Source organism: Pleuronectes platessa, chromosome 1 (genome assembly GCF_947347685.1).
Source record: "Pleuronectes platessa chromosome 1, fPlePla1.1, whole genome shotgun sequence".
Taxonomy (NCBI): Eukaryota; Metazoa; Chordata; class Actinopteri; order Pleuronectiformes; family Pleuronectidae; genus Pleuronectes; species Pleuronectes platessa.
In genome coordinates this window covers 11,575,913-11,598,665 of record NC_070626.1, presented here as the reverse complement: position 1 = coordinate 11,598,665, position 22,753 = coordinate 11,575,913, and the positions used below count along the sequence as shown (strand labels likewise).

The 22,753-nt window shown below is 39.8% G+C and overlaps 1 protein-coding gene across 1 annotated transcript; it reads left to right on the top strand.

Annotated features, from left to right (window-relative positions):
* Nucleotides 1-459: 459 nt before the first annotated feature.
* Nucleotides 460-21,381, top strand: LOC128439608 (protein mono-ADP-ribosyltransferase PARP6). Its single transcript, XM_053421958.1, has 22 exons — nt 460-467; nt 1,209-1,359; nt 4,448-4,542; nt 5,993-6,053; nt 6,257-6,347; nt 6,508-6,574; nt 6,937-7,086; nt 9,245-9,395; nt 9,782-9,913; nt 10,524-10,619; nt 10,843-10,935; nt 11,082-11,207; nt 11,483-11,548; nt 11,848-11,915; nt 12,376-12,424; nt 12,584-12,696; nt 14,650-14,722; nt 17,978-18,047; nt 19,342-19,421; nt 19,755-19,818; nt 20,268-20,352; nt 21,263-21,381. The coding sequence occupies exons 1-22, from the start codon at nt 460-462 to the stop codon at nt 21,363-21,365; spliced, it is 1,992 nt and encodes a 663-aa protein (XP_053277933.1). The 3' UTR covers nt 21,366-21,381.
* Nucleotides 21,382-22,753: the final 1,372 nt, after the last annotated feature.

Here is a 22,753-nt window from a genome sequence, read left to right as displayed (position 1 = left end):
GTCCATTTGTCATGTCAGCAGTGATATTGCATTTTGGCCTTTTGAATAAAGCTTAATAGCTGTAGCTATTCCTTAATCAGGAAACCATTGTGCTATTTTGTAAAATTATATAATTTTTTTACCTGAAATGCTATGGCTACAATGGCTCTGTCCTATTGCTAACCCAAGAAATCTAGCATTTGCCAGATTTCCTTGTATGTATTTGCCTGACTAAGAAATAGACATCAGTGCAACAATGGAATGACATCAGCTCGTGTTCTGTTTTAGCTGCACAGCCATATTTGTATGCCAACCTTTGGTGCAATATTTTAATAGATGAAGTCCCTTTGAAAAAACAAATACAAAACAAAGAAATGGAGACATCATGGCCCCTGAACGTACAGCACATATCTCCCACACACTCACCACAGTGATTAATGCCACTCTGAGAGGAGGCAGAGATGGCTGTTGCTAGGATACATGGCAAGGTGAAGTGCAGACGTTTTTTAAAAGGGAAAAAAAGAGGAGGAGGCCACCGTTAACAAAGCATGGCATCACTGGATGGGGCCTTTGTTTCATGTTTTTCTCCCTTTTATTGTTTTTTTAATTTATTTTTCTCCCAGGTTGTGCAGCCCTGAAGAGTGCGAGAGAGAGGGGTGGTGGGTCGAAGCTCTCCGGTTTTCTGTTCTCGTTCCTTCCATCTGGAAAAGGCTGAAATGGTTGGCAGCGTTCACGGGCCTAAACCTGTCTGAGTGAGCCCTATGAACACAAGATCCAATGGTAAGGCAGCACCTGATTACGCTGAGTCATCCATTTGTTATTTTTTAAGATGTTTAAAGTGGCAGATTACCTATATTTCGATTTGTGTGGCTACTAACTCAGCCGCAGACCTTCTTTAGACATTAAAATGTTATTTAAGCATAATTGAACATATTAAAATATATTGTACGTTTATGCAACAGGACCTTCAGGCTTCAGATTTTCCTGGAAATGACAAGAGACATGATTATTTTTATTCTAGAAAATATATTTTTATGGACTCATCTCTTTGTTATTGTCAGTTGATTATTCTTTTGAAGGCTGAATTCAAAGAACTTTTTGCTTATTGGAAATTAGTCACATCTCCTGTGTCCCTATTCTGTCCCTCTGAGATGCTATTTAAAGCAGTGTTTTGATGCCCTTGAACATGAGGCTAAATGTGGACATGTGAAAAAGGATTTGAGATGAAGGGATGATGAAAGAGCCTGCGTTTTCTTTTTCCGCTTCACTATAACGGCCTTTGCACAATGTGTGGGCCCAAAGGACATCAAAGGCCAGTGTTGGACAGACGAGGAGTCGGATGGAGAGAATGAGTCGGAGCAGTTCCTGTACGGCATTCAGGTAGAGAAGAGGCTGTTACCCTTCCTAAAGCTCCATGCTCAATCTGGTCTTTTTGTTATAGCTGGGCGATAAAACACTATCACAAATTATTTAAATATAGTTTTTATCAAAAGAAATAAAGCAAAGGTTCAATAAATTTAGATATATTGCTTACGCATTGTGGATGAACAGTGAGGAGGTATAACACATCTATTGACCTATCACAGATTTTTTAAATGTTCTTTTTTTATGTCAGTTGTTTCTCTGCCCATAAAGAGGAGTTTAAAACCAAATCCTTCACTTTGGAACAAAAAACTGTCTTTAAACTTAAAAATAAATAACGGGACATTTATTGTGATAATTATCTAAAACCGAAATGAGTATTCTGATGTTGATTTCACTGATTCAAGTCAATGTTGACGTGTTTTTATTTCTAAAACTTTAAAAAGATGTTGGAAAAAAAGCACATAATAATTTAATAAGATAGAAACATCTGATTTCATCCATGAGATAAAAGCGGTGGACAGACCAAACAAGATATTGATAGTTTTGTTATTGTTCAAGCTTCAGTAGTTGTCAGGGGAAAAATATATATTTTAATATGAGGGTCTGTAGAGTTATTAAAATTAATGAATCCTTATAGCAATATGTCAATTAAATTAAATTATCTTTTGTACAAGTTGATATCTAAGCTTAATGGTGGTGTTTATGGAAAGGTTACCGATCACATTATTCATCTTCTATCTGTTATGGAAGTTTTCTGGAAGCTGGTGAAAGGAGAACTCAGGCAGCAGCTGATGCAAAAGGTTTTAATGTGGACTTGATGCATCAAGGAGACCAGAAGGTGAAACAATATATATACGCCAACAGAGTTACGTGAGCAATTGTCAACCCCAAGTCTGAAGATGTTTCACACAGCATCCCAGTGTATATCTCCCTCTACTTGCGTCACCCATTCTAACAGCACATCCATGAAGGGCTAGAATGATGTTACATGTAGGTGTTTGCATCCTATTGGATAGTTAAATCTAAAGTGCGCATTCCTTAATCACATGGTGTCCTTACATCTTGCCACTGGTGAAATACGCAATAGACTTAGAGTTGGTGCCTCCCTGTCTGGGCATCTTATTTAGATATGAAATTGCCTAAGCGTAGACATTACAATGTACTGTTGGTTGGCCCTTTATCTATAACCTGACCTTTGGTACTGCTTGGAGAGAAGGGAGTATCTGTGGAATTAGACAGGCACTATTCTCCTGTACAGATATAATGCAATATACACTATATTCATAATATATAGTGGTAGATGCAGTCTGAGGATGGTCAAAAATTCCTCAACACTATCAAGTTTCACATTAAACCAGCTGCACATTTTCATTCCGTTAGTGTTAGTGTTGCAAAACAATAAGTCAGAGTTCACCAAAAATAATAACCACACTTTTGGGGATTATGAATATCTAGGCCAAATGTCATGGCAGTTTGTTCAGTGTGGTTTGAGATATCTTACTCTGGAAATGCAAAACAGATGGACCAGCGGACTGACATTTCCATCCTAATGCCTCACTGCTCGAAGGGCGAACATTTCAATTTGTAGAGCTGAATATTCAGTTAAAATTTTAGGCGTGTGTCAGCATTTTTGGGTTGAGGAGCAAATAGGATTTTTGGTAAGCTGACAGTGGTGAATATGACATTTAACACTGGAGTACAAATCAGGTTCTGGAAAGAATTTTGCATTTTTGTCTCTGATCAGGTGTCAAAGTACTTTTTTTAGTGCTATCACCCTGCACCAGCTTAAGTATCAATCATGAGCAGAGCTGCCAAATTCATTTCCACGGCCACAATTTCATGTATCATCTCATCTCGTAAAGTTCAGTGCCTCACTTCCACGGAAGATCTTAATCTGTCAGTCATCCTTTTTTTACTGTTATCTTCCAAGTCCTTTGATTGAAATTTAAATCCAGTCTGGGACTTAAAGCTCATTTCTATGCACTCAAAGAACATCAAAGCGGTGCAGTATAGATAAGGATGAAAGTGTGGGATCTGCTCCACACTCAGAGTCTGAGGAGACGGGATTCTGACTTCATGTCAGTCATCCTTTTTTTACTGTTATCTTCCAAGTCCTTTGATTGAAATTTAAATCCAGTCTGGGACTTAAAGCTCATTTCTATGCACTCAAAGAACATCAAAGCGGTGCAGTATAGATAAGGATGAAAGTGTGGGATCTGCTCCACACTCAGAGTCTGAGGAGACGGGATTCTGACTTCATGTCTAGACACCGGCAACATGTGTGACAGACTTTGGTCAACCAAAATAATACTCTTCATACTAGAAAATGCTGTGTGCTGAGGTAACCACAGAATATATTCAAAGTCACAATGTAAGACAATCAATACAATTAAGCTTGTTTTTATTGAAAACATCCACTGTGTGACATCCTGATTATGTCAAGTCATTCCACTTTACAAGACTTGTGCCAGGTAGTTTGTTTGCAAAGATCTCCTGAACAACTATCATCGTGCATGTCTTCCTCCTTATTACACCGTCAACTATGCAACTGATTTTGATTTCAATTATAGGATGTGCTTAATATACTGAATAAATCGATTATATATGCTGTATTCGGAAAATTACAAAATTTTATAATTGGGATCACAGACAGTAAAGGAAGATATAGAATCAGGCTGTTGAATTATGCTACATGTGTCTGAATGTTACTTATATCATACTCTAGTTATCTAGTTTTCCTCATAATGCCTCTAATAGAGTGCTTTTAAAATAGTTAGCAAGTGAGCAGAGATGTAGCTAAAAGTAAACGATAAATGATGTAATTTAACAGCTAAAAGTAAGGAATAAATTGTTCAAATATTTGAGTGAGCAGAGAAGTTACACAGAATAAATGATTGAAAACAACATCTGTCAGTCCGGGTAGTAGCAGTATGAATGCAAACTTAACCAGACCGATTGAAACAGTGACAGTTCTTGTTTAATGATACTCACTATTGTGTAATTAATTGTGTGAAATAACAATCGGAGTAAAATCATTTCAAAATTATAATAAAGACATTTGGAGCATGTTGTCGATTCAGTGCTGATGTTTGGCTTGTTGCAGGGGAGCTGTGCCGCTGACCTGTACCGTCACCCTCAACTGGATGCCGACATCGAGGCAGTGAAAGATATCTACACTGACAGTGCTGTCTCTGTCAGGTACCACACAAATACGCCCCCCCCCCCCCCCCCCACACACACACACACACCCACACATACACAAACATTTATATTCTATATGTGCACTATTTATGACATTTTTGAAAACAATGCATCTTCCTGCTGTGTTGCTGAAATGCTTTGGGTGTGGAGGTTGAGGGGGGTAGTACGAAGTCAAGCCTGGACACATTCATGCATTAAGGATGTCTCCCATAGACACCCATTAACACAAATCTAAAAATTAGTATGAGAAGTTGAAATAAAAATGTTTTAATCTTTGAGAAGTAGAAATCAATATTAGTATTCAGGAGTAGTTAGTGACTAAAAGAGGCAGAAGCAGAAAAATAACTGCAAAATGCATTTCCTACTGAAAATTAATTTTCTAGTTATTTTAACCCTTTTGTGGGGAGGTAGAGACTAAGATAAAGGCTACATGTATTGTATCAGGGACTTGTCCCCAGAAGCATAAATGTGTTTTTGAGTGTGCACATGTATCCGTAGTTATCAGGGCCAATTTTGGTCCAATACCATCATTGTGAGGACATTTTGACATTGTGAGGACATTTTGGCTGGCTCTTACAAATTAAATTGCCTTTTTGGTGGTTAAGACTTGGTTTAAGGGTTAGAATTAAAGGGTTAGGGTTAGGCATTTTGTTGTGATGGTTAAGGTTAGAGTAACGGGCAAGGGAATGCATTACGTCAATGTCTATAGAGAGACACGCGTGTGTGTCTCAATGAGTGCTGTTAAGCTTTACTGAACATAGATGTAATATTTGTGTTAATAGTGTGACAAATGACTGAGATAGGGCAGTTATAAAAGCACATTGGTGATTTTGATAAAGAGTTGTGGAAGACATTGATGTTGAGGTGCCTTGTGAAGGCCTCTGGTTGTTGATGGTTCCACTGTGAATAGATCAGTCCTATTGCTTCCAGCACACTGTGAAAGATCAGAAATCCATGAGCTGAAATCTGTCTGTGTGAAGTGAAAGATGTGGGAGCTACAAGAATAGAAGTACAAAAATAGAAAATAGTAGAATCCAAGAGTGCACGAAGATGTCAACACTGAAGCTGACATCTACACACACACGTTATAAAATCCCCAAATATCAGAAATATAGCATAAAACTTTAACAATGATTATAGTGTTAGAGAAAATGTTATAACAAACTCTAAACTATGTTAAAATTTATGTAAAGCAAAATATGAAGTAGTAAACACAGTTCAAAGAGCTGGAGGTTTTTGAAGAGTTAAACGCATCACCTATTGATATGAATGGGAAAAAACATGGAAGTTGAATATTTCAAAAATGTGTTAATATTAGAAAAAAGTCGAATGTAGGTATAAATGTCAGGAATTTGACTGCGTTTAAAGAATGTTAGTGACCTAAAAGGGTGCAGAAGAAAAACAAAGAATGAAGATTTAAAATAGCTCGTGTTGTCTCCCTGAACAGAGAGTATGGAACCATCGACGACGTGGACATCGACCTTCACATTAACATCGGGTTCTTAGACGTGAGTCAGCATAATCTTTTCTGAATGGGCACATCCTCCATCTTGGCCCATTACTATTCTAACGTTGACATTTTGCAAAGTAACACATCATTTATACTGCAGCATGTGCTCATGATTTATTTATGCAATGAGAAATGGCCTTAATTAGGGTGCTAACTCTGTATATGTGTGTGTATGTGTGTACGTGTGTGTGTCTGACTCAGGAGGAGGTTGCGACAGCTTGGAAAGTTATCAGAACAGAGCCCATTATTCTGAGACTGCGCTTTTCTCTTTCTCAGTACCTCGATGGACCTGGTGAGTAAAGATGTCAGTGTGGATGTTGGTTTTCTGGGAGGGACTTTAGGTATTTGTGCCACTCACTGAGCGTGGGAGGTGAGTACAGTATGTGCTACACGAGAGGGAGAGTCTGTGTGAATCTGTGCACGGTGTAATAATGTTAGTCATCTTTACACAGAGCCGTCAGTAGAGGTGTTCCAGCCCTCCAATAAAGAAGGCTTCAGCTTGGGCCTGCAGCTCAAAAAGTGAGTTCTGTGAGCTGTTATATCGAAACACCTCATATGTTTTATAGGAAAATCGAATATTGGAGATTTCATGATTGAATCAGAGTTTTCTATAAACAGTGACATTTTGCAAAATAAAAGCTTTTAAATATGACTAATATTCTCAGGTTTTGTATTTTTGACTCTTAAATCATCAATGGACAAAACAGATGTATGAGGCATAAACATTTGGGCGCAATCACTCTTAGTAATCCTTTGGTTGGCCAGTCCACTAACTCTAAATAACCAGTGACAAACAGAGGCTGATTTAAAGAGTAATAATCCACCCACTGCCTCTGCCACTCACCTTTCTCCCTGCCGTGCTGTTTTTCGTCACATGGCAGGATCCTGAGCACGTTCACCTCTCAGCAGTGGAAGCACCTCAGTAATGAGTTCCTCAAGGCCCAGCAGGAGAAGAGGCACAGCTGGTTCAAGGCCGGAGGGACCATCAAGAAGTTCCGCGCCGGACTCAGCATCTTCTCCCCCATACCCAAGTAGGTCTCTCTCTCTCTCTTTCTCTCTGTCTCTCGGTCTATCTCTGGAAATAGTATGAATGGGAGTACCCATAAATCTGTTTACCTGTGTCTAAGTGCATAAAACAGCTTCTTTAGCATTATTTGCCAAAACATCTCTGGTATGTTTAAAAAAAATTATTCACAGGTATTGGAAATATTTGGAAATATTATTAAAAAAACAAATGAGAGCCATTTTGGCTGATTAACTTTGTCCATTTACAATTGGTTGATAATGATTTAGAAAGAGCTTATGATTTCTCATTGTATCTCTAAACTTGTATGATTCAGTCTGCTCCTGCTCACAAAAGATCTTGACTTTATTCTGGAGACGTGTTGTTGTTTATCCAGTTTCATGGTGAATGATGTCCACAGCATCAGATCTGTCAGATACTGAATGGTTCTCTAGGTTTTAGACACTTACAAGCAAGCTATTTTTCCAAGACAGAACATTTTTGCGGGATCGGAGTAAAACGTTATCATTCTGGTCAACAAAGTGTAAAGATAGTGTTAAAACACTTTATACACTTCTGTCTGTGAAAAGTGAAGCGTGGCAAAGATGACGCACAGAGCCACAGAGGCTCTGACACAGCACAATATGTGGATTGACTTTTATTCCAGATCTGTCACACACAACCAGTTTCCCTCAGGGAGAAGTCCTCTTTCTGGCCTCTGTCTTACTTCGAGATGCTTTGACAGTTATGCGTGCGCAGGGACTGAGTCTCGGCCCGCTCGCTGGACCTCAGCCTCACTAACTACCAGGCTGTCTGACATCCTTATGACTTGACAGGAGTCTCATGTCAAGAGGGTACATGGATCATATCCTGAGAGTGATGCTGGAAGTTAACACTAGTTGTTGTTCTTTTTAACAGTTAGTGACTTCAGATACGGTCTGTGTCTTAACACATGACAGTCTAACCATACAATATTAAAGCTGAGGAGATGTTGTCATTGATGTCACTTTTAATTCAGATTTAATTCATAGGATCATTGTGATAATAATTATGATAATAAGCTAAATTTCTAATTTAGCAGTGTAACAAATGTTTATTGTAAATGTTTTAGATAACACTTTATATTAAGGTGCAGTTATTCATTGGTCAGTTTACACCACACATAGCATATTGTCTCTTTATTGTTTATCATAAAGCAATTATTAACGTTGTATCCTGCCTTACTAAACCTCAACCACAACTCTTATCTCCATTCTTATGTTACAAAAATACAAAGTGTTACTCTTAAAATAAAGTATAATGTTCTTAAGTCTAAATCAATTATTTTTAGAATATATTCCCCATTCTAAAGTGCGGTCTTGCTCATAACTGTTATGGAAGTTTTCTGGAAACCGGTGAAGGAGAACTCAGGCAGCAGCTGATGTATTATGCAGAAGGTTTTAATGTGGACTTGATGCATCAAGGAGACCAGAGGGTGGAACAATATACAAACGCTAACAGAGTAACATCAGCAATTGTCACCCCCAAGTCTGAAGATGTCTCCCACAGCCTCCCCATATATCTTCCTCTACTTGCGTCACCCATTCTAGTAGCACATCCGTTAATAGCTATAATTGCTGTTATTCTCTATGTTACATGCAGGTGTTGGATAGATGAGTGTAAACATGCATTCCTAAATCACATTGTTTATAGACCCAAGGGGGTCCTGCTGCCTCTCTGTCTGGTGCATCTGCGTTAGATATGAAAGTCTTTCAACATAGACACTACAATGTACTGTTGGTCGGCCATTCTATGACCTGGTACTTCTTAGGGAGAGAAGAGAGTATCTGTGGATTTTAGACAGGCACTATTCTCCTGTACAGATATAATGTAATATACACGATATACATAATATATAGTGGCATATATAGTAATGTGTGAGGATGGTCAAAAATTCCTCAACAACAACTTCTTCACTAGTACTGTAGTTTGTTACTTATTACCCAACACAGGTCCCCTGCTCTGAAGTTCGCTCCTCTTCAAACTAAAAGACGAAAGTAAAACTGTTATAACACACAGCCATTTCACCCAGCTGAAATATTGACTAATAAAGAACCAATATGTACGCTAATGAACAACTAGGTAATGTTTAATAAATGAACAATAGTATAAAACACCGCCTTTTTTTGTGTCTTGCTATTTACCAGGTCTCCAAGTTTCCCTCTGATCCAAGACACAGTTTTAAAAGGGAAACTGAGCGTCCCTGAGCTGAGAGTGACCCGTCTGATGAACCGCTCCATCTCATGTACCATGAAGAACCCTAAAGGGGAGCTGTACAGTTATCCCCCAAACAGCCAGGTCAGTGCCAGTCAGGAAAAATGTGCAGCTATATGTTCATTCAGATTCATTTATTTGTGTGTCTCCCTCCCAAGTATTAATGTGTAACAACACTGAAACTGTAAATACTACACTTTTCACTCCCTGTAAATTAGGATTGTATGATAATTTGTTCAGTGTGATCCACGATCCTGAAAAACCTGTTTAATGTGTCAATGTAAAAAAAAGATGTGCTGTTTTGAAGGCACTGTATCTTTGTGTCTTAATCCACTGTGACCCGCTCTGACCCTCCTTCTTAGTCACCAGCCACCCGCACTGTTTCCCATCCCGAGTCTTTCCCCTGCCCTTACCATTACATGGCTGCTGCACCGTTTCCCATAATGCTTTGTCTTCACTTGACTCATCAGACTGTGGCTGTCCCGGCGGCCAGGGCCCCAGCGCAGATTACCACGAGGCAGCTGATTGAATTGTTTTTCTCATCCCAGGCGGGCGGCCACTGCAAGAACATCCCTACCTTGGAGTATGGATTCTTAGTGCAGGTTAGACCCTAAAGAGATTAGAGATCACTCAAAGAAGCACTTATACACTATGTCTTGTGAGAGTCCTCCCTAGTGTATGCACCTGATAGGCATTTCAGAACAATGGCCGATGGGAGTTGGTATGAGGAGGAAGTACAGTTCATAACTATAATGACATTTAGCAGAGTGCACACTTCCACCGGCCCAATCAAATCCAATCCAGCCAAACCAAAGTGCACACACTATAAGATATTTGTGACTTAAACATGCCCAATTTTTTTTATCACGATCCCTGACTTTATCCCTGGGAAATAAGACAAATGTTTGAAAAATGGCTTACCTTGCAATGTTAACAGAAAAATTTAGCTAACAATCAAACCAACCAGAGGTGAAAATGTAAACTCCTTGATGCTTATATGTGCTGGTATGTGCTGTACATAATCAACAATAAGAACCTACCTTACAATGTGTCCACCCTGCATTTTATGCGCAGGGACCTCCCAGCAGTCTAGACCAGCTGTAACTGCAGTGCAAAATTGTAATTTGTGACAGCTCCTCTGCCAAACTAGTTTTTATTCCTTTATGCGGCAGTGCTGGAGGTGGGAACACCACTTTGCTTTTCTCCTGACAGATAATGAAGTACTCGGAGCAGAGGATCCCCACGCTCAACGAGTACTGCGTGGTCTGTGACGAACAGCATGTCTTTCAGAACGGATCCATGCTGAAGGTAACGTAGGCCGAGAAAGAGAATCATTGAGGAGATATTTATCAACCTTTTCCTAACATACGTTTTCATTATGTTTACTTGATGTTTATTAATATATGATCCTGTTAAAAATAGAGTGTGTGCCAGTCCATGTGTTAGTAGGTGTACTTATGTATTGGTATGTATGTAAAATTCATTTAAATCAGTGTTATTTCAGGATTCTCTGTCTTGTGTGTTAATGTAGCCTGCGGTGTGCACCAGGGAGCTGTGTGTGTTCTCCTTCTACACTCTGGGTGTGATGTCTGGAGCTGCAGAGGAAGTGGCCACTGGAGCAGAGGTGACAGCAACCCATAGTACATTGTAGATTTAATAAAAGTTTAATAGAATAAAAAAATAGATTCTATATAGCATATGATATTAAGCTCTTTCTGCAGTAGTTTAGTTCTACTTGCCAAAAACTGTGTAAAACCTCTGTCCTACCAGGTGGTGGACCTACTTGTGGCCATGTGTCGAGCCGCTCTTGAGTCTCCTCGTAAGAGCATCATCTTTGAGCCGTACCCATCAGTCGTCGACCCCAATGACCCCAAGACTCTGGCCTTCAACCCAAAGGTCAGCACTGCTTGAATCTGTATTAGTTGCCATATCAATATGTGGATTTCATTCAAAGATAAACATATACTTTTGTAAGGATAAATAAAATAAAACAGCTGCTGGAGCTGTTTTGAAAGTTAAATGCATGAGATCATTAAACACTTAACATTACGTATTTTTTTCTATAAGATGATTGAACAAACAACTTTTGACCTGATACAAGTGATTTAAGATCTCTGTATGTTGTTCCCTCTCTCATTGCATATGATGTTTGGCTTAACCCATGAACACAGAAGAAGAATTATGAGAGACTGCAGAAAGCATTGGATAGCGTCATGTCCATCCGGGAAATGACCCAGGTACGAGGAGCAAATGGGAGGGGGAGAAGGGAGGGGCCACAGTGGATGTATCAGGACACTTGATTTGTCGTGTGTAGATATCATTTTAAGGTTTTCCATTGATATAAAATCCTCATTCTTTGCCAACGGACACTGTGGGTTTAGTTGATTTCCACTTTTGGATGTGGGCTTTGTCTTTAACGATGACAGTTATTGCTGATTAGTTTATCTTTTCTGTGTTACTTACGCTCACTCAATGTGGTGGGACTGTATCTATACTGAAAACTGAAAACAACACATGCTTTGTGTGGCATTCGCAGGGCTCATATCTGGAGATAAAGAAACAGATGGACAAACTGGACCCTCTGGCCCATCCGCTGCTGCAGTGGTGAGTAGACAGGATTTGTCCTTTACTCTGTTTTGACTTAGCTTCAGAGAAAATATTCAGCTCTACTCCTTAGAGATCATGTCAAACTGACCATATTAGCTATTTCATCAAGGACAACATTATAATACTTAAGACATGAATAGAGCTTTTCTCAGCAGGAAAAATAGGCTGAATTCCATTGAGCTGTTTCGGTGTCATGATGCAATCGTTCATATTTTGTTTAGCCTTATTTTAAACTGGGTAAACTGGTTTTCGACAAGTAGTATAGATATGCCATAGATTTATTATTATTATTATTGCTATTATTATTATTATTCACTGGGAAAAAGAAGCATCTATAATGTCCTTCGAAACAGAACCGATTAACATAATAAAATTCTTCAGGCTTTTGTGTGAGGGTGTTTGCAAATAGCTACACTTAATCATATGTTATTTATTGTGTGATCTTCTCTCTCTGCAGGATTATTTCCAGTAACAGGTCTCATATTGTCAAGCTGCCGCTCAGTAGGGTAGGACACAAGAATAACATCCCCCTCATCACTCCATCATTATTAATGGGCTGTTTACGTCTTCATTGAGTAATTTAATGGTTAATGCTCACATTTTCAATCTTTCAATTTGTCTCCCTCTCTTGTCCTCACTTGTCCCCTGTGATCTCCTCATGGCAGCAACTGAAATTCATGCACACCTCCCACCAGTTCCTGCTGCTCAGCAGTCCCCCGGCCAAGGAGGCTCGTTTTCGCACTGCCAAGAAATTATACGGCAGCACCTTCGCCTTCCAGTGAGTCCACTTTGCCCCCCCCCCACCATTGGCCATTACAGATCTCATTCACTTATTTTTTCTATGGTACGGTTATTTCAATTCTAATAAAGTTAAATCATTCAGACTTATACAATATGAATAATTAAAGATAAGGTTGGTATATGGTATTTCATAAACACTTTTTTAAATCTTATTTGTAGAAATCATCTTCATGTCCCAATAGCCATTGATAGTTAAAGAAAATAGCAGGTGTCTGTGGCCCTTGCAGGACTGTATCAAACATAACAAATAATTTCTTACAGACCAAATTAATTGGCTGGGATCCCTGTCTGTCACTAAACAACAGAAACATACACCGCTGAAGCAGAAGTGATAGACACAAGTTAGCGAGCGAGCCATGACAAAGTTGGCCTCTAGCAGTTTCCAGGCTGTGCCTGTTCATGTGTTTTGGGGGGCGTAGCTTTGACGAGGGCTAATGTTGCATAGTTTCAAAGTCAAGCCTACTCTTGCTTTTCCAGGGTTACACAGCCTAGCTTTAATGTGTAGTTTTGATATTGTTAAACTTGTGGCTGTAGAGGAAATATGAGAAATCACATTCTGTAAATAATTAATGTCACATCAAGCATACTTGCATGCATACATAATTTAGCAGTACAGCGGTACAGACATGAGTGTAACTCCCGGTCATTATGCTGTGGATGGAGCAGATTTCTATGGGACCATAACAAACAACAGCACAGAGCAGTGGTCCCTCTCTTGGACAGAGAGCCACCTTGCTGAGCCAGCACACGGAGCCAGCAGTGTCTGTGGGATAGACACTTGTACTGTAGCAGATGGGGCTGTGCTGAATATTTTAGATACACTCGGCCCATCTGGGCACTTGCAGGGTTCAGCTCACTCACGAGCAGTGTTAACAATCTCTTTCTGCTGATTAATTCTCCAAACGTGATCATCCTCAGAAAATACAAAAAAAAGTGAGTCAGCTTTTTAGCCGTTATTTTACATTAATATAAATAGTTAAACACTAATTATGAATGATATTTACAAGCAAATCTAAAACAATTGTTTAATTATTAAGGCTGTGATAACAAAAACCTAAAATTGCTTTTAAACTTTACATAAGAATAACAACAGAGCCAAGATGGCACTGTGGTGACCGACTGCCTATTATCTTAAAACAGTCCAGGTACCTGCACTGGGGGACCCTTTTAATAATATTAATGATAAAATGTATTTATATAGCACCTTTCAAAACACAGTAACAATTTACTTTCCCAGTTAAAAATGAAAAATTGAAAGTAAATAATACAAAAAGACAGTAATTGGTTGTCATCTTTGGATTTTAACTTTTCACACTATTAAATTATATAAGTTAAGAGGACTAAAGTTATGAAGCAGAATTCTTATATCACCTCATAAATAAAAAAAATAGGTATGTGATAATGACAAGATAAAAATTTAAAAGCTGTAAAGCTAATCTTAGTCGTTTGTTATTGTGAGAAAATATGCAATAAAAAACAAATTTAATTATAAGTATTGCATTCGTATTTAGTATTACTTACTGATGTCTATTTTCTACTGCCCTCCTGCTGCTTCAACGCTGCTGTGGGAGGAACAAAGGATTATCTTATTTTCTCTTATCTTATCTAAGACTAATAATACATGATATTTACAAACAATAAATACAATTACAGTGAATGGCCATTAGCTAGTCTGTGTCACTGCTCTGTGTTGATAATTGATATAACAAGAGTTTTATAAAGCGGATTTAATTGAATTGAATTCAAGATGTTGGTGGACAGACTGTTCAGTGTGGGAGGTCACATGATACAATCCACCAGTGTCATTTAATTCCAATGTTCTTGACCAGCATGGATCTGTTCAACACACCTCATGACAGATCCACGCATCACACAACACTTGGTTTCATCTCTCCTTTCTTATCTCTCCCTCTCTCTACACTTGCTCTAGTGGTTCCCATATAGAGAACTGGCACTCTGTTCTGAGAAATGGACTAGTCAATGCCTCTTATACCAAACTGCAGGTACGTAGCCCTGGCAGTTGGCTAAAATTTACGACGCATCTCCTCTCGGACAGTAAACCTGCTCTCAGATAGAACAGGCTCGTTGTCCGGCTGATTCATTTTTGCAGTTAATGGATGCCAGCTTCCCTTTCATCAGCTTTTGCGTTTGGCACTGTAGCGAGCAGGGCACACGGGGAGATTTTTCCTGGCCAATGTCGGCCGCTCTCTGAATATTACTGCAGCGGACAGCAGCGGACAGCACGTCTCTTCCTGTTGGGGGACAAAGGGAGGGGACTGTGGTGTCAGCTGTAATGTCAGGAGGCTGCCCTGTGTGCCCTGTAGGGGGCAACCACCTAGAGCACTGAGTAGGGTAGGTCTGAAGCTGAAGGATGCAAAGGACAAGCTCTGTGATAGTGAGTACCTTCCTGTTGGTGAATACAGTAAGGAAGGCTTCCATATAAGGTCAGTAACTGGCACCTCTCATTATCTATAGGTCAGATAGTCGCCTCGAATCATCAAAGAGTTCATTTAAAAATACCAGATTGGTACAAATGATCAAATCAGGATCAGAAAGATAATTTCAAGGCGGACACCAACAACACAACATTCCATTCTCCCCTGCATCCATCTGCATCTTCATTTCTGAAGTGTTGCACTTAGCGACCTAGGTCTGCAGAAGATAAATATATAAAAAACACAAGAAAAGATGAATAGAGCACTAGAGAGCACAGCACGGTATATAATTATTGCTCGGAGATAAACCGCCTCGTCCTGAAAAAAGATTAAACACAATTAAATCTGAAATCTCAAGGATCTGTGAAGGTTTCTTGTCGGCCGGGATTGCTTTATCATGCTGATGTGTTTCATTCACACCTTTTGTTCTCCCAACTTTTTTGAGCTCTCTTTGAGCTCTCCACATTGATCTCGCCTCGGTGCTCTTCCGCCTCCTCTTTCTTTCTCCTCTCTGTTTCACCTTGAGCAATGACAAGCTCCCTCCCATCTCTGCCTGTTCGCCACCGACACCCCAGGTCATTGTGGAAGAGGAGGAGGGAGGCGGCGTCAGCCTGCAGCTCCAGTCATCACACAGCCCCCATTGTCTGTCGTTCCTTTTGATTTCTTCTAGATTCGTCCTGACCTCCATCTCTCTGCCATCTTTATTCCCAAACTATCAAGTTGCTCTTTGTTCTGCCTCTTGTTTCTTTCACTGTCGCTCACGACCACTTCTCGATGTCGCACTTGTGCTTTCTCATCAAGGACATCCTTCCTTGTGTGAAGGCTCATCGTCGCTATCAGTCATCCTCATGTAATGTTTCATCCTCAAACCAGCATCCGTGGTCTCATTTCTGACGTCAGCCTTCCCTAAATACCTGCTCGTGTTATACATAAATTTCACTCGCAAAATTCAAGAGCATGAAATGATCCTCGCTGGACTGCACTTTTCTGTAAGAAGAAAATATGTCCACAGTTAAAAGGTGTGACTGTGCGGATCATTGAAATATTTTAGATCACTTGAATAATGAAACCTATTTCTCTTTCTTCGGCTCGTTGCTGTCCGCCATCTTTAGATTTTTGTATGTGTGTGTGTATGTATGTGTCTGTGTGTGTGTTTGAGTACATGTTTTACATTACATATCATTTAGCTGACACTTTTATCCAAAGTGACTTCTAATATTTACATTCAGCCATGATGGTACAAACTCAAACCAGCAAGAATCATGTAAGTACATAAGCTTAAAAGAAAGACAAACAACAAAGTGCTACATGTTAGTGCAACATATTAGTGCAACTTGACTGAGACCATTTTCTTAGCCAAGGTGTACTTGGAATAGATGTGTTTTTAGTAGGGATGCACCGATTTATCGGCCGAACATCGGTAGCGGCCGATATTCGCCTCGTTTACTGATATCGGCTTATCGGTAATAAACTTGACTTTCACCGATATCATTGGCCGATGTTCATATTTGTGGTAAAACCGCTGGGCACGTGCCGCGGCTGGGGGAGCAGTCGCTCCGTCGCCCTCCTCTCCGCGCCGGAGGCTCAGTGTGCGGCACCGGGAGGTCCTCATCCGGTGCCGCCTAACGGCGTCGCTGGTGCGGGGGCTTTCTTTCTCTTGGACCGCGGGGCAGTGTCCATCGCCGGCGCGGAAGGCGGGCCGTTGGAGGGGACCGGGTACGGCGGCGACTCTGGACGCGTGTCGGGCCCTTCTCGCGGATCACCTCAGCTACGGCGACCGCTGGGGGAACCCTCCAGCTGGCGCCTAGCAGCTGACTGAGAACTGGTGCGGACCAGGGGAATCCGACTGTTTAATTAAAACAAGCATCGCGAAGGGCCACGGTGGGTGTTGACGCGATGTGATTTCTGCCCGACACTCAAAACAGGTAAAACTGAGGAGGGCTTGTTTAGTTATCTTGACTCACGCAGTGTAACTTGGCGTAAAAAGTATGAGCGTAGCGTCTGTTTAAGTACTTTATTCTCATGTGCACCGGCTCTATTCATCCGTCTCATGCACAGTCAGGTAACAAGGGAATTGACAACATACGTCATACACACAGAAGCCGTAACACATCTAATAAACGGGCAATACTGCTACCGTAAATCAATGAGAAGAGCGTTCTCTATAATGATACTTTAACAGGGCTGTTTTAGACAGGGTAAAAGGTGCTGTTTTAAATGATCCTTGTGGTATTTTGACCAAAATATGTTACAGACATTTCATTAAGATCCCAAGGAACCATTTCAACTTGCTGTAAAATGGGCATAATATGTCTCTGTTAAATAAAGTTTAGTTAAATCAAAGATTGTTTCATAAATCTGATTCAATTTGTGCTCATTAAAAGATAAGAGTGATGAAGGGCTGAACATTTTTTAAATAGTGCTTTTTAAATAATGATTTAATTATTTTTCTGGCACAAAAGGGTGAATGAATAACAACAAAAAGAAAATAAACAAATATCGGTATCGGCTATCGGCCAGATTGTTATTTTAAATATCGGTATCGGCCAAGAATTTCCATATCGGTGCATCCCTAGTTTTTAGCCTGCGCTGGAAGATGTGTGGACTTTCTGCTGTCCTGATGTGAGCTGTATTTACTTTGCGAAGTGAAGGTTAAATGTTACATGAAGATATATATCGTCCTATAATTTCCTACGATTTAACCACAGTAGGTTTGGTGCGTTTCTGTATGCGAGTGTACACATACCGTGTGTGTGAGTGTGTGACGTCCTGTGCAACTGCTCAGTGACCCAATCCTTCCTTCCTGCTCTTTTCAAACCCAAGCTGCATGGGGCAGCGTATGGAAAGGGCATCTATCTGAGCCCCATCTCCAGCATATCTTTTGGATACTCAGGTAGGTGACGGATCATCCCTCACCCATCAGACCCCACCGGGCCCCCTTTGCCCCTTTTTACCATCGTGCTGGTGAACATGAGTCTGTGTGTTCTGTGTGTGACATGGCCTGAATATCATCCTGGGATATTTCATTTTCACATGCGGGAAGTTTCCATGCTATCCTCTTGTGCTGCACTGTGTTGTGTGTTCATTTTGGGTGTTGGGCTTCAGGCCTCTGAGCTTGTGTGCCACCTACCATACCATACATGTTGTTGTTGTTGCTCAGTGGATTTGTTTGTGTTGCTTTGTGCTTTGTTAGCATTTTTTATTGGTTCCTTTATGTGGGATAGGTGTGTACAACCATTTAAACCTTTAGGACCTGACTTCTGGTGTTTAGAGCTCAACAATTTGGTTCCTGAAGTAAGCATCTTATTCGTTTTCTGAATAGAGATTTTGATTATCAGCCATCCACTGTAGATCTATAACCAGCTACAAGATTGTGATACAATGTTAAATGCTCCGATAGAAGTCACACGGTCTTATGATATCAACTACATTTTAAATAAACTGTGTTTAATTCGTATACACTACCCATGATCCTCAGCTTTAATTGCGATGTCTCTGATTGGTGGAGCTCACTTTTATCCTTGAAATGTTTACCACAAACTCCTTTTATAAAGATTTTCTGAAACGTCAGTGGAGAAAACGAAGAGGAAGTTTACTTCAGGAACCAGAGGTGTTCTGAAAGTGACACTGTCTTATTTTGTTCCACTTAAATCCAAATTCAGAAGTTTGATTTCAGGATGTACAATGGTAGTGAGAAGCTGGTACTGTGGTCAGCAGGGTGGCAGGTTGTCGCCAGGGCCCATCTGCTGGTTTCTCAGCTTTAACGCTGGAATTTTGGAATGTAAGCTGAAGACTGATACAACATTTCTGGCCTTAATTCCACTTGGTTGTATCTGCTCTTGCAAGATCAAATACAGTTATTAAGATAATGATAGGTAATTCTAATCTCTAAAGAATATTGAATTTCAGCTCTTTCTTGATTATAAAAAATGGTAAGAGCTGTACTTGCTCTACCCTCTTAAGTTTATGATTCTGAAATTCATTGGAAGATTTTTCTTTCTCATGTAGAAATGTTCACTAGCATTTTGGACCAGTAACCTTCATCTGAAGGTGAGCACCGTGGGTAATAATTTATCTTTACAAGGCGTTGGAGACCACTAGAGGCAGCTTTTCACAGCTTGAATGACTCGAGGTAAGGTCGCTCTGACTGAGGGTTGTTTACTCTGTGTGTGCTTTGCCTCTTGCAGGAATGGGGAAAGGACAGCACCGCATGCCCACCAAAGATGAACTGGTGCAGCGTTACAACCGCATGAACACCATACCACAGGTGAGAGAGCATGACCCATTACATCCTCACATAATTCATTTATTAAGTCATATATTGCTGGGCAACAGGATTCCAGATTCCTATTGCAATCAAGGAGCAGAGGCACAGGGACATGTATATTTGAGAGAAAACAACACTGATTTCCAGATGAGAACTGTTGATCAAAAGGAATGATTTTTTTTAAAATGTGTAAACTGAGTTAAAATTAAGTTATATTATATTAAAAATTATTATGTTACTATTGGTGTTAAAGCGCAGTTAGATATTGGTATTTACTGGAGCAGCTTGGTTACTAAAGCCTACTTATTGTTGTCCCTACTTTTTTTTCAATAGAGCCGACCAATACAATCAAGGTTTCTTCAGAGTCGAAACCTGAACTGCATCGCTCTGTGTGAAGGTAAGAACACGCAGAGGGTAGAACATGCGAAAAACTGAGATTAAAGAGAGTTTGTAGTGTTTTAGGTTTGATTACCACAATGTGTTTTGGTCTATTAACAAGCACAAGTTTTATAAAATGTACAAAAAAAAGAAAAAAGCACTGATATTAATTATTTAATAAAAATGTATAATGTCCCATTTGTTAAATTTAACAACCATCTATGCAAGAAATGAAGAACAGGGAGAAAATTACATAAAGTTACACCATTTAAGTCGATATTTATATAGAAAATCTCAATAGCAAATATACTAATATGGTCATAATTATCATAAAACATTTAAAAATAAACAGAAGAAATGAAGTGCATCACAGCTTAAGCCTTTATGTTTTTGTACATCTATTATGCAACACTACAACAACTTGTGTGTTCTAACTGTTGGTGAAACATGCTTGTTTCTTGGAAACAGTTATCACATCTAAAGATCTGCAGAAACATGGGAACATCTGGGTGTGTCCCGTCTCCGACCACGTCTGCACTCGCTTCTTTTTTGTGTGAGTATCACCAAAGCTTTTTCACCCTAAAAAGTTTATACCTAACAAACAAAAAATTGGCATGGCAACCATGCAGCAGGTAAAATGGAAATCATCGTTCATTACTCTGGTTGCACAGTTTCACCTTTTAAACTACACATGATGGCAATTTAATGGAGAGTGATTATAGGGTACACGCTGCTGCTGTCCCTCATCACTCTGCATCATTTTAAACTGATCGTGAATGAATTGTGCTCACGGTTGAGTGGAGGGACTGCTCCTCTAAACTGGGTTTCTGTTCAGGTCAGAGACTTTGAATAGGACGTGTTTTTATGTGTTGGAGTCCATCAGGTAAAACATAGCTGCTGATGTTCAGGCTTTCCATTCTGAACTTTTGCTCAATGTGGAATTGTATTCTTCATCTTGAAGAAATGTTTGGAATTAAAAACTGATGATATGTTGTGTGCACATCTGGGTCTAAAAAAATTATCTTTAAATGAGCGTGTGCGGCGGGTTTGGTTTTTTGTTACGTCAGCTGGGGTACCTTCTAATTTCTTTTACCATGCACGTGCCTGTTATCGGGGAAAACATTGAGCTTGAATCGGCTTGACACAAAATCTGAATGCCTGACAGGTTGGTTTGATAGTTCTTTGGCCTGGTCAAGGTTGAGTAGAAAATTACAGCAGGTATAAGTGGCTCATAGAGACTCAGTTGTCATTGTCAAAATTGTTTTTTATCAACAGTACTATGCCTTGTTTATAATATGAGATTCGACTAAACTTAATCATCTGGGCCCCTTATACTACTTAATACTACAGAAAAACCCAACAGAAAAATGAATAAACTTTACTCATTTCCCAGGGTTATAAAACATAATTAATGATATGCTATACCGTGTACAAACTCCAGGTTTCTGTATGAACATGTGCAGGTATGAGGATGGCCAAGTAGGCGATGCCAACATCAACACCCAGGAGCCTAAGGTTCAGAAGGAGATCATGCGTGTGATTGGGACCCAGATCTACTCCAGCTAATAGAGGGTCAGCAGCGACGCATGGATGGATTTTCTCTCTGGAGGAGGCACACAGGCAGGCAGGCTGAAAGAGCGAATGTTTGGCCGAGTGGACCTCCGGCCTGATCCTGAAGGCCGAGGCAGCTCTTGAACACATTGTTTCCAGAGTCTTTTTTTTTTTTTTTTGCTGGTCCTCTCATTTGACCCTCTCTCTCCTGTTGTTCCCTCTTTCCGAATGATTACATGCTACATGTTTATTTAACCGTCAGTTAGGCTTGAGCCTGGTCAGAGTCTGTCCGCTTTTCTCAGTTCATGAAATTTTCTACAAAACTGTAACTCTGGTGGAAACTGAACCAGGTTAGTCACTGGTCTGGCTCTCCACACGTGCAGAATATTCACACACCCACTTTCGAATCTTGGATCAACTGGGCTTTCTCCTTCTTGCTGCACTTCCACTGATCCGTTGGACTAATTATCTCGATTTATCATTTCTCTTTGTGAATATCTAGTAAAAAAAATAATAATTCCAAACAATAATTAAATCCCTTTGTGGTTGGATGGATTTACATGCGCATAGAAGTTTGTTATCTTATTGTGTTTACGAAGGCATTATCTCTGATTTCATTTTCCTCAATTTAAGATGTGAATTAAGCTTCTGTGAACTAATGGTTATCTGACGGGGAGCAGACAGCGCTCTGTTGTTTTTGTCCTTGTCTGACTGGATGGAGCTGCAAGAGTCCAGTAAACGAGGCGCGTGGCTTGAATTACGTACACTATGGGCACTTTGATTATCAAATGTAAAAAAAAAAACGAAGCAGTTAACAGTTTTGTGATTTTTCATAACAGGATCAAGACCGTTCTGATCGATGATGCACTTTCAAAACCTCACAGCTCCTCATACGAAAAACCCTCGAGTTCTGTCTGACTGGACAAACATGTGAAATGACAGTTTAAATAAGAAAAAGTGTCATGAAATGTCCTTAAATCTTTATTTAATTATATTTTTGATTAACAATAATGAGATTGGACCCTGTAATGTAAAAGCGTTTAATTCATTGTTTACTTTGACAGAGGGTAGCCTGTGATCCACTGGACATTATTTTTGCATAGTCATGCATTTGTCTGAAAATATGCCCCTGTCTTGATATTTTGACAAAGATAGGATTCAAAATCTGTTTGTTTAATCAGGCATTTTTTTCCTTTCAAAATTTTATTTTTCAATAAATCTCTTTATGAATGATCTTCACTTCTCATTGGATTAACAACTTGCAAAAATTCACTGTATAGAAAAACATTTTACAGACAATTTAACAAAACTATCTAACAGACAGTATCCACTCCAGGTGAGCTCACACCCCTCCCACTCTGACCTAACGGACACTGGATGTTACAGAGGTGCATTCAAGTACA

Bases quoted from the DNA above. Each gene is read 5' to 3' on its own strand.
- LOC128439608 (XM_053421958.1), top strand. The intron at 7,087-9,244 runs GTAGGTCTCTCT...GCTATTTACCAG, and splicing joins ATCTTCTCCCCCATACCCAA to GTCTCCAAGTTTCCCTCTGA. The intron at 19,422-19,754 runs GTGAGAGAGCAT...TTTTTTCAATAG, and splicing joins GCATGAACACCATACCACAG to AGCCGACCAATACAATCAAG.